The sequence below is a fragment of the Lampris incognitus genome, chromosome 17 (genome assembly GCF_029633865.1).
Source record: "Lampris incognitus isolate fLamInc1 chromosome 17, fLamInc1.hap2, whole genome shotgun sequence".
In the NCBI taxonomy this organism is placed as follows: Eukaryota; Metazoa; Chordata; class Actinopteri; order Lampriformes; family Lampridae; genus Lampris; species Lampris incognitus.
The window spans coordinates 28335491-28353160 of record NC_079227.1 but is presented as its reverse complement, the minus strand read 5'-3'; the positions used below and the strand labels follow the sequence as shown (position 1 = coordinate 28353160).

At 43.0% G+C, this 17670-nt stretch overlaps 1 protein-coding gene and 1 long non-coding RNA gene across 2 annotated transcripts; one reads left to right on the top strand and one right to left on the bottom strand.

Moving 5' to 3' along the window:
• Nucleotides 1-23: 23 nt before the first annotated feature.
• On the top strand, nucleotides 24-2963 carry LOC130127683 (uncharacterized). The gene is made up of 3 exons (XR_008811845.1): nucleotides 24-86; nucleotides 682-787; nucleotides 2561-2963. It is a non-coding gene; the product is annotated as an uncharacterized LOC130127683 (long non-coding RNA).
• On the bottom strand, nucleotides 1069-16961 carry fads6 (fatty acid desaturase 6). The gene is made up of 6 exons (XM_056297396.1): nucleotides 16162-16961; nucleotides 12790-12956; nucleotides 12044-12224; nucleotides 4208-4395; nucleotides 1890-2069; nucleotides 1069-1652 (listed from the first exon to the last, which is right to left on the bottom strand). The coding sequence occupies exons 1-6, from the start codon at nucleotides 16493-16495 to the stop codon at nucleotides 1503-1505; spliced, it is 1200 nt and encodes a 399-aa protein (XP_056153371.1). The 5' UTR covers nucleotides 16496-16961; the 3' UTR covers nucleotides 1069-1502.
• Between the last annotated feature and the right edge of the window lie 709 nt (nucleotides 16962-17670).

Here is a 17670-nt window from a genome sequence, read left to right as displayed (position 1 = left end):
AATTAGAAACAGTGAGGTATAGTATTGCATTCCCCCTGTTGGCTTTTTGTATGCTCTTATGCTCTTTACCCTGATGTTTCACTCAGGTAAACTGATTATTTACTGACCTTTACTTCCCTGATGAATTTACTGATTACATTGTTGAAATGTGCTTCTCTGCTCTGGCATGATTTAACTACCTGTATAGAACTGAACTTATCAGTGCCTTCATCATTTGCATATACTTTGTTTTGGCTTTCACCTGTGGGCAGTGGGTGGAATTGTTGACTGACAATCGATTTACTCTGAATTTGACTCATTCCAAAGTACAAGTGGAGGTTTAAATGTAAATACAAACAGTGATTGTAATCTGGAGACCACTTTGTCGTCTCAGTCCAGGTACAACACTGCCATCCAGTGACCAGGTCTCGGTTAAATTCTGGATTGTTATTTCATTTATAATTTGCTCGAGGAGGTATGTTCTTGCAGGTCCTGGGTTCGAACCCCAGGGTAGTCCAACCATGGGGGTCATCCTGGGTCAGCCTCAGTGTGGAGTTTGCATGTTCTGCCCATGTCTGGGTGGGTTTCCTCCGGGTGCTCCGGTTTCCTCCCACAGTCCAAAGACATGTAGGTCAGGTGAATCAGCCATACTAAATTTTGTTTGTGTGTGTGCACCCTATGATGGACTGGCGGCCTGTCCAGGGTGTCTCCCCGCCTGCCGCCCAATGACTGATGGGATGGGCTCAAGCATCCCGCGGCCCGGATTCGGATAAGCAGCTTGGATAATGGATGGATGGATGGATGGACGGTATGTTCTTGCACTTTCAATTTGTTTTTGGTTTTTTTTAATCAATTAACTCACTTTTTAATTATAAAAAGCATAGCAACAAAGATATGGCAATAAATCAAACTTTGATTTGTAAAAATTTTCAGTCTGAGAAACTTCATAACTTAAAAAAAACCTCATTTTACACACCTCTGGATCCTTATAGACAGTTGTCAGTGCAAATGACGGTGTATGTTTCCGATAAAGACGCAGCAAAAATAGACACTCGTGCTGACACAAACAAAAATGACAACTGTCATTAATCGACTTAAATGCAATATTTATTAAACAGAATCAAATCACAGCTTTGACTAGTTTTTTGTCTATGGGCTACTAATTGAATTACCTTTTTTTTCTTTTAAGTAGTATTTTCATTTATCTGAGGAATTAAGCTGATATTTTAAATGATTGTAGATAATCGTGTTAATTTTAGCCCTGAATTACAATGTTGCTATGTTAGAAAAACTAAATAATGATTCATATGTTGCCAAGTTATTGGATTATAGCTTTAAAGCTTACATTGTGCGTGATAGATTGCCCGAGTGTAAGTTGTGCGTGTCGTAATGTGCCAACAAAGAAGTATTCAAATATCCCAACTGATACTACTTTTGAGCAGCAGCAGTCATGGTGTGAATAGCAGCAAGAGCTGGAATAGAAAGTTCTCCTCCGTTCTCCGTTTTCCATCGTCTTCCCTCCGTCACTGGACCCCCACTAGCTCCGTTATCGGCGGGGCAAACACCATCAGTTCCTGGTATTTGTGAAAGAAAAGGCGCAGCCGGGAAAGGTAGTTGTCCTCCTGGTAGGGGAGCTCTTTTTCCCTCAGATACTTGGAAACAATAGGCTTCACCTAGTGGGTTGCGGAAAGCAGAGAGAGGAAGTAAACGGGGGGGGGGGGTGAGTTTTGCAGACTATAATAAAGCCGAGCAACATTTTTCTTCACTGAAATATCTCGTTAGAAACTTGGGTCAGTCTACATATTTACAGTAAAGTCAACCTGTAAAGAGAGAAAAAGACCCTTTTACAGTATCAATATCACTGGTAACCTTGTTTTGGTAATGTAAAAGAAAAGAGCTGTTTGTTGTACCTTTAAGCACATATTATCAGATAAGAAAGGGAAGAGATGGTGTTCCACGTGGCAGTTGATGAGCGAGTGCCCAAATGTCCAGTCTAGCAGGAGATTGCGGGGCAGGTTCAGGACACCGTGGGTCATCTGGTAGATCCTCTTTGGCCGCTGGGTGTTGGAGAACATGGGAAGGCCAATGTGCTGTGAGTAGGACACAGGTTTTAGTCTTTTTGCAGCAAGACACAAGTTTCAGTGTGGGGGGAGGGGGGGGGCTAATGCTCACCAAGGCAATAACCTGCACTAACAAACAGTATGAGGTCAGTAAGGGATATTAAGATATATGCTGATTACACATGTACCCTACACATCTGTACCTCTTTCTTCCCCCCTATTTCTCCCCAATTGTATCCAGCCAATTACCCCACTCTTCCGAGCCATCTCAGTCACTTCTCCACCCCCTCTGCCAATCTGGGGAGGCCTGCAGACTACCACATGTCTCCTCCGATACATGTGGAGTCGCCAGACACTTCTTTTCACCTGACAGTGAGGGGTTTTTCTAGAGGGACGTAGCGCATGGGAGGATCACGCTACTCCCCCCAGTTCCCCCTTCCCCCTGAACAGGCACCCTGACCGACCGGAGGAGGCACTAGCGCAGTGACCAGTACACATAACATCCGGCTTCCCACCCACAGACACGGCTGAGACCTGACCAAGCTGGAGGTAACATGGGGATTCGAACCGGCAAGCCCCGTGTTGGCAGGCAATGGAATAGACTGCCATGCCAACCAGACGCCCTATCTGTACCTCTTTCTACATGAAAACAACAGAGCGGGACTTAGTGGACTGGTTTTCATAACTGATTTAAATCAGCCTGCCATTAAGTTTGGATAAGATGTACATCAGATGTATCAAATTAACGTAAAAAGTATCAATTTATCATACGGGCAACAATATCCAATTTATAGAATGATACTAGGTCATGGAAACTGAAGTCTGATGATTGTTTTATGGTTGAAACTACATAACTACAGTATTATCTTTAAAAGAGTGTTATGGGCTCAGTATAAATCATTATGACAATCCCAGTTTCCTCAGGAATTTAGAGATTAGTGCTTCTCCGTGTACTTTTATGTCGGCTTTGTTACTTAATAGACTTTGACTTTCTCTTGCATTCATTAAACTCTTCAACCTCAATGAGAAATAATCATAGTCAACTTTTCATCTTTTGGACTTTAAAATCCTTGTCCATCCATCCATTATCCAAGCTGCTTATCCCAATCAGGGTCACGGGATGCTGGAGCCTATCCCAGCAGTCATTGGACAGCAGGCGGGGAGACACCCTGGACAGGCCATCAGTCCATGACAGGGACACCTAGGGACAATTTAGTATGGCTGATTCACCTGACCTACATGTCTTTGGACTGTGGGAGGAAACCTACACGGATACGGGGAGAACATGCAAACTCCACACAGAGGACACCTGGGATGACCCCCCCCCCAAGATTGGACAATCCCTAGGTTCAAACCCAGGACCTTCTAGCTGTGAGTCGACCGCGCTAACCACTGTGCCACCATGCCGCCCATAAAAAACCTTAAAACATAAAAACTAAACAACATGGGACCAGTGAGAGGGATACCAAATCCTTCTTTGAAAGCAAAATTTATTTTCATTTTTATATTATCTGTTTAGACTTGACTGACCAAAACCAGTCGAACAAAAGCAAAATTATTTTCAGGTCCCACTACTAAAACAAAATAGAAGAAATGCTGACACCGGGACATAAAAGGTGGAACAATGGCCAACGATATTAACAAAGAAATAGCAGAGGACTGAGTTATTCTTTTCTGCCCAACTCCACCCACAACAACAAGCATTTCCCTCTACAGGAGTCTTTAGAGCCAGAAATCACATTTACTAATCCATCTTCAAACACTGCGGAACAATACACAATGAAACGTACAGTAGGAGCGAGTCTCCATCTGGGAGAAATTCATGCATGAATTACTTCATTTTGCCCCTTTCGCTGACTGACTGTTCGTCTGAAATTCCTGGTGAGATCTTTCATGACACAATGTTGCATTGAAAGGCTCTCGCTCCAAAAGACCACACCGAGACAAAAGGGACCCTCATAGTTTGCCCCAAATATTCTGCATGAACTGACATGACTGGCGCTTCTGTTCAGTTCTGAAGAATAGATTTCAATGTATGCGCACGAGCCTTGCTGTTATGCTGTGCAGGTATCGTGAACGCGAGCACATCAGTTGTCGACATCTTTGTGTTTTTCCAGAGAAAATATATCGATGCGTCTTGTTTACAGGACGTCCGACTGCGTACTCACCTGGAAAATATTGACGTGGATGTAGGGCAATGAGAACATCGCCCTGCACACTAGCATGCAGAGCAAAGTGCTGTATGGTGACTGGAACCCGGAGACATTGACCAGCAGCCAGTACTGGGAATACAGACCCAGCGCCATCATGAACATGGTCCTTACAGCCTGAGTCAGAGTGTGGCCTCTGAGTTGACCTGCAACCAGAGAATCAGACGCCATCACAGCCATGAGAATCAATTTACACCTTAAAGATCGAAGTTGTTAAAAACACAAAAATCTATCTCGGCTATCTACTAATAATCAGCAAATAAGCATGACTTTTTTTTTCTTGATCTATTCACCTTAGCAGAGGTAAACAAACGGATATTAACTGAATTTAACTGTGTGTTAACCGAAGGCTGACCAATCCTTTACTTTCATAACAGCCACTAATTTGCTGTTGACCAATTACAGGTCCATCATGTCATTTGTGTATACTTATTTTTTAACATTTCTTCTACTTTATTGAGGTTTAGGTTTTACTTTTAATTTTGCTATCTTTATTTTCTTTTCTTTACATCCCCTTCATTCTGTTTGTTTGCTTCTATTATCATTACCTAATTTTTATTTGTGCACTTTGACTTCATGTTAAGCTCATTGAATTGCATTGAATGTACAAAACGTGCTATCCAAATAGTTTTGATTGATTGATAATTTGACTTTATCACTTTGCTCTCTGCTTAGTTCCAGTTTCTGTCAATATTTTCCTATTTTTCCTGCTTTGGTACCTAAACCATTAACAGTGGTGTCTGTGGAGAAAATGGATCCTCAGGATTATAATGTCTAAAAGTTGTGATCGCTCACTTTTTCAACTTCTCATATGCCACCTCTCCGTAGAGCAGCTTATTGATATTACAACCGATGGATTATGGGATGACTCTGGACCCTCACTCCCCGGACCCATCAAGATGCTCAGCCTGTTCCAGACTACTACAGAAGATTGCTGGGCTGGAATGTAAAATATTTTCACTGGAAAAATAAAATAGACTTGCTGACACACTGTCTTTGACTGGGTCTCCGCTCAGGGAGCTACACCGGACGCTGAGCCAACTAAACGAGCTACACACAAGCCACAGTCACCAACTTTATGCCCTGAGAACAGGTATGAGCCACCTGCCGGAAATTGAGGCTGATGCCATTCACAGGCCTAAGAAGGAACAATAACAACTTTCACCAAAGTGTGAAAGGACTCGTTTGGACAAGCAACCAAATCATGGGATCCCAATGTTGTAAATGCTGGAACCATGCACCTTAATTATGGGAGACTCTTCTAGAAACATACACAGTGAGACGAGCAAAACATTGTATCCCAGGTTGGCGCCAAGCTATGTTCCTATTTTAATCTGGACCCCCAGTGCCAGTTGGCCAACGACCAGGCACATACAACCTACCCCTCTCACTCTCTCCTGGTTTCCCTCGCTTGGCATTCCCAGAGAACATCTGGTGATTGCTGTAACCAAGCTCAATTCCCAACCTCTGCCCCGGCCCCCGCTGCCTCCCACCCACACCCGGGCTGCACCGTGTCTGCTGGCTGAAGGTTGCTGAGATGTCTTTGGTCCCTGCTCTGACAGTGATGACTCTCCTTGATGTTCCGTTATCGGGGGGGCTGGGGGGCTTCTGGTATGTCAAGCAGGCAAGATGTGTCTCCCCATACTCCAAAAAAATGTGGCTTAAAATTGCCTATTTTTGGCATAGTCGCGCCTATTTTTTACTGTCTGGAGTTCATTGGAAAACTTTCATACTGAAGTAAATCAATACGTTGGTGGGCATTACCGATCAAATGCAATCAACACGCAAAACAGACTCCAGGAGCGCAGGCCGCAAACAGACATTGCAACCAGACCCTGCCTCACCTCCGAAGGTGGGAGATAGGGGCGCCAGCAGTGCTTTGGATGCTACACTACTTTATCCCATGACAATTGCTCAAACTTGAAATTTTGGGGAAAATTGGTTCATTATTCTACACATTACATGCAGAGATATCTTCCATCAAAGAGGAGCTGAAGAATTTGGTTGACTCTACAACAAAAGATGGACTCCCAGGGTGGAACTATAACAAGAGCTGGAATGGGCGTCCATTGATCACAGCGCCTGTATAACCAAGGTGGAGTCAACAGGGGCTACGCTGACTACCGAACACAAGTGGCTGGACATCAATTGTGAGCATCTGGAAGCCAGATCTAGGAGGAACAACATCTGCAAGGCAGGCATCTCAGAAGCCACAGAGGGCCCTCGTGCCATCGACTTTATGGCCCAATTTTTTTGCAACAACTACTCAGTCTGGAGGACAAGCCCTTACTCGATAATGCCCATCGCTCCCTACACACAAAACCGAAAGATGGCAAACTACCTCGTCCATTCATGGTCAGAGTTCACTACTTTCCAGCCCGAAACCAGATTTTCAAATTAGCCAGTGTCGTGGCAATTTTGCTAACAACATTGGTGAGAATAAGAACCCAGTTCTTACAGCAATCCGTCTTTTCATAAAGCTTTATTCAACTACACATCACACATCTTATCTACATCTTATGTACATCTTGCGTAATGTATGTAAAATGTACGTGACAACATAATCATACATGAGTATGATTATATCTCCTCAGGTAAAGTTGTCCCCTCTTCACATAGACGGCCTCTTTGACTCCTCGTTCAAACCAGCATTCCTCCCTATCAAGGATGTGCACATCCTCATCCTTGAAAGTGTTGCCACTGGCTTGTAGATGAGCGCTCCTGTGTTGTGCCATCCTCTTGGCCAGTGTCTGTTTGGTTTCCCTTATATACATGTCAAAGGTCAGTTGTTTATAAGGTTGGGGGATACCTGCAGTCAGCTGAGTCTGATGAAAGTCACTTAGCTGAGTGATGAAAAATTTCTCCTAATAAATCTTGTATCCAGATGAAGTGATTCAACTTTCTGGGATTTTCTTACCTGGATTATTGAGCATGCATCAAGACATAATAATTTAAACCTATCTGAAATCAATTTAGACGCTGTTTTGGCTTTCAAACATTTTCATCTTCTGCTCCATTAACAGCAAACCACGTCTTTCCCCCGTTCTTGATTGATGGTGCATTTAAAATTTTGTCCAATCTTGGAATCCAAACATTCTAAAACATTTATCTTGATAATACCTTTGCCTCCTTCCAGCAGTATAATCTTCCTAGACATCACTTTTTTTAGTTAACGACAATTTTATAGTTTTATCAAGCAATAAATCCTCAGTTCCCTTACCAGCCTGAGATTACGCCTTTGGATTGCTTTCTTACACCTATCCCTAAATTGAAAGGCATGTTGTCAAGAATGATCTTGGAGAGGAAATTACAGAAGAGCTCTGGAAAAAAGCTCTTAGTGGAATGCATACATCTTCTATCTGTGCCACACATGGGCTCATACAATGCAAGAGGAGTTTCACCAGGGGGACATAGCGCGTGAGAGGATCACGCTATTCCCTTCCGTTCTCCCTTCCCCCCAAACAGGCGCCCCGACCGACCAGAGGAGGCGCTAGTGCGGCGACCAGGACACACACCCACATCCGGCTTCCCACCCACAGACACGGCCAATTGTGTCTGTAGGGACGCCCAACCAAGCCGGAGGTAAGCTTAATCCTTCTGAAATGGAAATCTTCATACCCTCTTCTCACAACCTTTGGGTTGTTCATGTTCTTAACCATATCAAACTTGAGAAGATAAGACATAGGGTCTGGGAGTCGATAAATAAATTCAATAAGATGTGGGGCCCATTCTTTAAACATGTGGAGGGGTTCAGTTTCCCAGCTGTTCCTGATTGAATCATATAAGGGCTCCCTCTTATTTTCTGGATTAATTATAGCACTTGGAACTGTGGTATAGAGTGTAAGCTTATGTCTCAAGGCTATGCCTGTTACTCTTGTCCTGGAACAGAAGGAGAACAGAACACCCTTTCCAGAAGGCTAATGTCTTAAATCTGGTATCTATCACTCTGCAAAAACAAAACCATTTGTCTCAGACCCTGCCAAGAAGTTCATAATTCAAATTGCATCATTTAATTTCACATCTCTCACAAACAACACACTTTGTTAATGACCTCATTATTAATCAATCTTGATTTCATGTTTTGAACTGAAACATGATTTTAGTAAACAAAGATAACAGTGTAGCAAGTTTAATTGAGACACCCCCTCCAAATTGTAATTTTATGAACGTTGTAAGAGGGTAATAAGAGAGGAGGTGGGGTAGCTCTCTTATTCATGGATGAATTCCTGTGCAGGCAGACGTGTTTTGGAGATTTTACTTCTCTTGAATAGCTTTCTGTTTTATTGAAATGTTTCCCTCGAGTTTTAATACTATCTATAGGCCGCTGAAATATTCTGCCAGGTTTTTTCTTTTCTTTTTTTTTCTTCTTTTTTTTGTTGGAGATCTTGCTGAATTATTGTCTTTCGTTCGTATTGACAACCCCAATGGCAGTAGCACCAAGAAACTTTTTACCATTCTGGAAATCTTTGGATTAGCTAGCTCAACATGTCAAAGTGCCAACACATAACAAAGGTTATACCTTGGACTTAATCATCTCTATCAATCATTGTTTTGTTTGTGGAACTCAATGATTGATGTAATGGACCTTGCGCTATCTGATAACTCACTCCCCCCCCCCCCAATATGTCTGTTACTCCCATCATCCATACTAGAACAGGTTCAGTCATAAAGCGGTTCACCAATGAGAATACTAATACTGACTTCATCCAGGCCATGTCCGTGTTACCAGCTCCTGCCTCTAATTCTGTTGACGAGCTCTTAGATCATTTTGTTGTAAAATTGAAAGCACAATTGGTGCCATTAGCACAAGTCAAGGTTGATTTCTCTGATAAGCAAAAAGCACCTTGGAAGCAATGCTCCCTCTGTAAACATCCCAAAAAGGGATTGCAGGAAAGCTGAGTGTAAATGGCAAAAAACAAAACGTTAGCTATGACATTTATAAGGAAAAACTGTCTCTATAACCTAGACTTGAGAGTCTAAAGAATGTTTTTTTTTTTCCGCTAACAATATTAACAAAGCACAGATTTTGTTGTGCTACTGTTGATAAGCTGACAAATCCCCCAGCAACAATAGACCCTTTTACAGTTGGTCAACAGTGATCACGTGATTTAGTATGCGTGCACATTTTAGCAGCAAAAAAATGATTTTATTATTTGCGACCTTACAATTGTATGCTATAACCCTTATTTATGCTACAATATAACTTCTATTTGTTATGATAGCACCCTTTGATGGCCTGGCAGCCTGTCCAGGGTGTCTCCCTGCCTGCCGCCCAGTGACTGCTGGAATAGGCTCCAGCGACCCTGAGAGCAGGATAAGCAATTTAGATAATGGATAGAAGGGATGGATGTTATGATAGCCACTTATTTATTTATCTAGACTCGTTTTATTGCTTGTAGCCACAATCTTCACCTGTTTGCATTGAGCTGTCTTTTCCCCGATGGAATGTGGTAGAAATTCACATCTTTCGTTTTGCTGGACCTGTTCTGGCAACCCACGACACAACAAGATGACATTTTAAAAATGTAAATATCAATCGATCAAAAATCCACTTGCACTCTGCATTGATTGGAGATGGAGAAATTGCCTCTTTTGCTGCCAAAATGCACGCGCATGCTATGTGTGACATAGGTTATAAAAGGGTCTATACCACCTGAGTTTCTTTCCATAGATAAATATAATGAATATGCCAACTTTTATAGTGATAAAATTGAAAACATTAGACAGATCATCAGTACAGCTATGGCAGACGATAACATTGGGCCACCTACATATTTGCATAACGGCTTAGCATCCATGTCACAATTTGATTCTATCAGCCACAAATCAGTTGGGATTTCAGGCCCAACACAGCACAAAAACTGCACTTCTTCTTTCAGCTTGTTCTGCATTTTACAGGGGTCACCACAGCGGATTTTGTAGTCTCCGTCTGTACCATTTGAGGGCACAGCACCAACGGTGGCCATTGTTAACCTGGGCCTCGGCCGATATGGTATGGTCTTGTCAATCCGCATACTGATTTGGCAAAATGTTACATTGGGTGCCCTTCCTGACACAACCACTAACCCTATGGATGGGGACACAGGTAAAGGCGCTGGATGCCATCCCAGTATTCATGGACTTGCGCCCATGTCTGTCGCTTATTAAGGTTTTAAATGACATTTGTCTAAACACCAACTGTGGCAAAACCCGTGTCTTAATACAACTTGATCTTAGTGCTGCTTTCAGCACTGTTGACCATGCACTACTTCAAGATGGACTTGAGAACTGGATTGGGCTTTCCGGAACTGCCCTAAATTGGTTCAAATATTTATTTATTTTATTTTTTTTGCAAGATAGGGACTACTTTGTTTCAATTGGCTGTGATGTATCTGATCACAAGAATATGAATTGTGGGGTCCCCCAAGGCTCAATCCTCAGGCTAGTACCATTTAAATGTTACATGCTCCTGTTAGGTCAAGTTCTGTAACACAGCATATTCTCTTGCCACATCTACGCAGATAATACTCTCTTGCCAAATAATTACGGTCCCTTCGATACAACTTATCAGTGCTTGGAGCAAATTAATGACCGGATGTCCCAGAATTTTCTCCAAATGAACAAAGATCAAACTGAGACCATTGTCTTTGGCTCAAGGAAAGAGAGGTTAAAAGTTATTGCTCACCTTGGATCCCTGTCAATCAAGGCTACAAGCCAAGCCAGAAATCTGGATGTAGTTAACAGACACGGAACAAAATTTTGATAGCCATATAAATACGGTAACAAAGTCAGCATATTAGCATCTTAAAAACATGGCAAGAATAACAGGATTTTCACGTCTAAAGAAGACGTGGAAAAAGTCTCCCCAAAAAACTATCAAACGGCTACAACTCATACAGAACGATGCTGATAGAGTTCTGATGAAGACTACGAAGACTGAACATGTAACTCCAGTTCCCAGATCCCTTAACTGGCTTCTAGTGAAACGCAGAATCGAATTAAATGTACAGATTCTTCTTTATATATCCCTGCATGTAGTGTGTAGAATAATGAACCAATTTTCCCAAAAATTTCAAGTTTGAGCAACTGTCACAGGATAAAGTAGTGTAGCATCCAAAGCACTGCTGCCGCCCCTATCTCCCACTTTCGGAGGTGAGACAGGGTCTGGTTGCAATGTCTATTTGCGGCCTGCTCTCCTGGAGTCTGTTTTGCGTGTTGATTGCATTTGATCGGTAATGCCCACCAACATATTGATTTACTTCAGTATGAAAGTTTTCTAATGAACGCCAGACAGTAAAAATAGGCTCGACTATGCCAAAAATAGGCAATTTTAAGCCACGTTTTCTTGGAGTATGGGGTGACCTGCTTTTAGAATATGAACTTTCCAGAGCTCTGAGGTCATATAAAGCTCTGCTGGTAGGTCCCAGGGTAAAAACCAAACATGGTGAGGCAGAGTTCAGTCATTATGCAGCTCACAACTGGAACAAACTACCTGAAGAGATTGGCTTTGCTACAAGCATGAGTACATTTAAATCCAGGTTAAAAACTTTAATGTTCATCACTGCATTTCACTAAATAATCACTTTGACTCTGTTTATCATATTTTTATTATCCTTCAATTTCTGTTTTAATTTTTTATCTTATTTATTTTTCTTGTTATTTATCTTTTCATCTTATGTATGTCTTTTTTTAATGTCTTTTTATGCCTTTATGTCAAGCACTTCGAATTACCTTTGAGTATGAAATGTGCTATATAAATAGCCTTGCCTTATCTGGCTTGCACTTTGAGATGTTCTTCTTCGAAAAAAGACTCACCCATAGCCGCAAGAGGGGTAATGATGGGTACTGCCAGGGGAGCAATGAACAGGTAGACACTGCGGGGCAGAAAAGGGACCTTCCATGTGCTGGAGTCTCCCAGGCCAATGACATTCGTATGGGCATGGTGCATCTTTATGTGAGCCTGCACTCCCGACCGCGCTGTGAATGAGCCGCATATCTGAACACATTCACAAATAGACAGACATACACAGATGGGCACTGATATGATCCTTGAAGCAAAACTCTCACTGTTAGAAGACACAAACATTTGTAATGAAATCATGAAGTAAGAATATCAGTATTGGTATTGGTTGCCAAGACGGGCAAGCAAACACAGACAAGCCCGCCTCACCCCAGTGAGCATTTTCTAGTTCTTTCTACATTTGCACTGATAAGCAAACCCAGATGGTGAAAAGGCAAAGATCAACAAAGACTGACCTTGTTTAGTTTAGTCAGTGAACCGAAATCAGTAAACATCCAGATTTCTTGGCTTTGAAAGTTCATTGAATTGATTATTCTACAGCCTTCTGGTTCAACATCAATATAAATATTCTTTGATGTAATAACCGCTCTGTGCCCAATAACATACTATTAATTTAGATCGTTTAAATATGTCTTAACGTCAAACATTTGTGCTGTATGCAAAAAAAAAATGGTGCCAGGATAATGGCACAGGCAATTAAACTGGAATGACACAGATTGTGTCATTTTCCAGGTCATTCAGTCAATTAAAATCATCTCACCTCAATGAAGAAGATGGCCCAGAACTCGCCCCAGGCTGAGGACTCACTCAGTGCCCCGTGGCTGGCGAGGTGGGTCCCCTTGATGGTGATAATTGCATGGGCCACCCCCATCAGCAGCATCCCAGCTACAAACCAGAGTAACTGGGAGGAACCCAGTAGCAGAAAAGCTGTCAGGAGAGCACAGTGACATCAAGAAGAGGAAGACAGGAAAGAGAAAAGGATCAGTGTTCGCATTGGCGAAAGAATTAGAAAATAAGTCATAACTTTTGTCATTAATAGCTGTCATCCTCATCTCAATTCTTCCTTTTTCTTCGTGTAGTTGTCGTTGCTTTCTGTGATCATTTTTCAACCTTGTTTAAACCTTTTTGCGTTCACCCCCGCTGTTGAATAGAGACCTCCTTTGTTAAGAGGTTCTCTTATTCTCAAGGCTGTGTGCGTTATAAAGCACCCCCTTCTCCGTCCTCACTGTGTGAAAGTGCAAATGAACTATCTCCTATAGCTTTGAACAAACCTCTAACAAACATTCCGCTGTGACATTGGTGTGAGTGTCGCTGCTGAGAGGGGTGAAGATCAGGTAAAGGACAGAAACTTTATCTCCCACAAGGAACGGCTGCATGTACACTATATCACCACAGTACTGCAGGAGGAAATGGCATTGCATGTTTAAAACTATTTTGTAATATATAAATATAGTACGTAGAATTTGTGTAAAGGAACTATTTTGCTGTCTTTTTTTTTTTCCGGAATTTTCCCCCTTTTTCTCCCCAATTGTATCTGGCCAATTGCCCCACTCTTCCGAGCCGTCCCGATCTCTGCTCCACCCCTTCTGCCGATCCGGGGAGGGCTGTAGACTACCACATGACTCCTCCGATACATGTGGAGTCGCCAGCCGCTTCTTTTCACCTGACAGTGAGGAATTTCGCCAGGGGGAGGTACTGCGTGGGAGGATCACACTATTCCCCCCAGTTCTCCCTCCTCCCTGAACAGGTGCCCGACTGACCAGAGGAGGTGCTAGTGCAGCGACCAGGACACATACCCACATCCGGCCTCCCACCCACCGACACGGCCAATTGTGTCTGTAGGGACACCTGACCAAGCCGGAGGTAACACGGGGATTCGAACCAGCGAGCCCTGTGTTGGTAGACAACGAAATAGACCGCTACGCTACCCGGACACCCCTTACTCTGTCTTTTTAAGACTTGAAAGCTAATTCACACATCAGATTGTCAACAGCTGGGCAATGTATGGAATCTATATATTGAGGTCATTTCATCGCCATATGTTCGTTCACATTGTCTTATGTGTCATTCGGTCTGAAGCACTAAGTTGAGAGAGTAGCAACCATGCATTGCAGCCGATATCATACGGCGCATTGGAAAGACGTTCTGGGATCTGCTGGGTTCCAGTTTGTGCTTCCAGCTCTGTTGCAGTCAAGTGTAGACTGCTCAAAATCTAGCTAGTTTCAGCTTGAATACATTATACTCCTGAATAGAAGTCAATTTTGTCTGAAAGTAGTTGTTACGTCCAGTACCTTGTTTACTGCATGTTTTGATTAATTGCACTCATTCCTGAAAATGTGATTTTAGCAAAGGAAATTATTTTCTGCCAACTACTAACTAGAAATGCTGCCCAGTTAGGTGTGGCATTTCTGTCATCCATCACATGCCTCATCCATAATAATCAAAATATTATGGATGAGGCATGTGATGGATGACTCAATTTCCCCTCGGGGATAAAGGATTCTGATATGTACTGGCAAATATACTTGAATTGTGAAAAATAAGTATATGAATATTGTCAAAATGATTCTATTACCGCTCATTGCTGATCACATTTTTTGGCACTTGTGCTAACAAATCTTAAAAACTGCCATAACTCAATTAGATTTTGTAAGCGAAGTGTTATTCAGCCAGCTGGTTCAGAAAACAAAAGGAGTTGACGAAATGGAATTTTCCCTTGAATAAATTAATAACTCTCAGCATCATGACATAGTTGAAAAGCAACCCTATTGCTTAAGAGATGGATGCCTTTTCTTTTGCAGAAAAGGGGATTTTTATTGTATTTCTTTTCCAATTCTTCCATTGACATCAGGGGAGAAGGAACCATAAACTGGGACACAGTGGAATTCAAAATGCTTTCCTGTTGGGTTTTCAGAATGACACTGCAAGGCACGATTAGCTTCCTGGATATTAATTTATTGGCAGTTCGGCTCTGTATTCCCCTTTCGTTTCGTCTTTGTTCGTTTTGGCACATTTACTAACAATCGATGTAAAACTCGTGCTAAGCCACTGGGACTCATATCCGGGGCCAAATGTCAGCTAGGGTGGCTGCAGCTCCATAGGTGTTGGGCTTTTTAACCATACTAACATCTAATGCGACAACCTGATGAGTCTACTTGGAGTTTCTATAAGGACTCGGTTCAGGTGCCACGGTGGTTGCAGTCCTTTCCCAGAGAAAACATGTCACTAATATACGGCACCACCTAGTTTCAATGGGTTCACATACAATCAACATTACGCAATAACATGTTGCTTCTCGGGTCAAAGTGCTGCATTGTGGCCCATTAAACATTTCCTGTGTTAAATGAGCGTTTGTGTCTGGAATGCTTTTCCTATGACACATGTAATATCTTACTTCTCTATTACGGGAAAGCATGTAACCCCAACATGAGTTAAGCTAAAAATATTGTAACTATAGACACTGCCATAGCGGAAGCATTGCACTGTTGTTGTGCTGCTGCAGCTGCAACAGCAGGTGTGTTTGGAAGAATTGCGCAGCGTGGCTTTAGGAAGGGCGACTTCTAGGAGGCCAGATTACTAATGGATCCTCTACTGTGGCAAGGTTTCACATTATGTCGCTATTAAGCTGTCACGTCCAGCGCTCAAGTGACACCAGTCAACACCACGCACTTGGCGTAATTGAGGTCAGTGCTTGACCGTCGGTGACCTAGATAGGGGTGAAGTACTGGACGCTGTGTCTGTATGCACCGATAATGACAAAACTAGAGTTGAAAAACTGGAATGCTTTTTCTATTTTCTTCTTTTTTTTTCATATTTGCAAGCTGGCATTTAAGTAGTCCTTACATATTTACTACTGCATTAAATTCATAAAGGAGACCATTCTCCTGCAATGGAAATTTCACCCTTTTAAAAATTCTGTCATCTAGTCCATCACATATCTGGTCATATAAAATTCTAGTCCTAAAAACAAGAAAAAGCAACATCCAGTTTCATTATTTGCACCCTCATGCTGCTTGTTTTTATCTCATCTGTATTCACAGAAACACACAGGACAGTGCAAATTTGTAAAGGCGGTCTGTCACCTTCCTCATCATCAGCCACAATGAGATTTATGAGGTGTCCCGTGTCTTACCAGGTGGCAGGCAGAGGAAGGCTCCTGCCAGGATGCTGCAGTCAACACCCCTCCTCTCCCACCAAGTGCTCTCCTTCAGCGTCTTCTGCACAAGCCGGGTCAGCTCCATCATCAGCGTCTCTTTATCTGTCTCCCTCTCATTCTTTTTGCCCGTCTCTTCGTTTCTGTTGCACTGTCCGTTGGTTTCTCCGATCCCTCTTTGTTTCATGGATGGTTTCGAATCCCCAGCGTGGCTCTTTTTCCGGAATAAGGTCTCCCCGTCCCATGGCTGGACGTCACTATCACTTCTTTCCTCGTCCCGTCCCTCTCTCCACTCTTCCGGTACATTCTGCATGTCAGCTCTCTGGTTATGAACTGACAACAAACCAAAGTCAAGGCGACACTTAAATGTGACCGTGAAGGCTGTGTCCTCATGCAGTAGCTGTGTTCGGTGCCTCAGTACTGCACCATGAACTCAAGTCTACAGGTCAACCCTAGCATTGTGAAAGTCCTCCTTGGCCGGGGACCACGTCAGACCAAGTCAAGCCAACCTCCACCCCTCTCTCTCTCTCCCGCTCTGCTTCTTCAAGAGCCTTGCAGGTCCTCCTCTTCTCTCTCTCTCTCCCCTTATATTCCTCTCGCCTTGTTTTGTTACTCCTTGTGCAGTCTCTGGTTGAGTAACCAGCATTGGAAACCTTTGTACCACGGCTGCCCTGTGATGTGAAGGAACCCAAGAAGGTTCCTGCAATAATAGTCACACACAGGCAACCACACACACACACACACACAAAAAAAATGCAGCTGCCAAGCTGAAAAAGCGATTCTCTCTCTCTCTCTCTCTCACACACACACTCTCTCCTCAGGATTGCTGCTCATGCATTCTACATGTCCCTCCCCTCCCGTCTCTTTGTCTCCGCTCTCCCCCCCCCCCTTCCCTTCCATCTCATGTAACCTTGGCAAACGTCCTGGGAAAGCAGAGGGAGAGAAGAGGGCTGAGAAAAGGAGGGGAGAGGGATTAGCAGTGGCCGCCCAGTGCACTGTTTGATGTTTTCTTGTTACTAGGGGAGGGGTCAGAGCGGAAAAGATAGAGGACGGGACGACACGGAGTCAAACCGAGCCGTTTCTGCATGGTAAATAATGTGGTGTTTTTTTTGGGGGGGGGTTCTAAGGGCGCAGGTGGGAGTGTGTGCGTGCTGTAAGTGTATGCGAGCGTGGGATGAGGCGTGAGGTTTTGACTCTTGAGTGCGTCCTACTCTTTGTACGCGGAGTACATGTTTGACTCCAAAAGACCAGATGCTGAAAGACTGCGCAGGCCTGGCCAAAGGATGTCTGAAAGGTTTCCTTGCTTCTCCCCAGAGCCTCAAAACAAAGTGAACTGCAAATATTTGAGATTGCATTGTGTAGCCTATATTGATCCTAGCACATGGCAACTGATGACACTAACACAATTATTTTTATTTCTCTTTGTTTTAGAAAAAGATTAATTTTACATATTCAGCGGGTACATGTGAACATATTTGTTATATACTA

Bases quoted from the DNA above. Each gene is read 5' to 3' on its own strand.
- fads6 (XM_056297396.1), bottom strand. From the start codon at position 16,495: ATGCAGAATGTACCGGAAGAGTGGAGAGAGGGACGGGACGAGGAAAGA. The intron at 4,396-12,043 runs GTGAGTCTTTTT...CTCTGGTTGCAG, and splicing joins TACCCCTCTTGCGGCTATGG to GTCAACTCAGAGGCCACACT. The intron at 1,653-1,889 runs GTACAACAAACA...GCAACCCACTAG, and splicing joins CTGATAATATGTGCTTAAAG to GTGAAGCCTATTGTTTCCAA.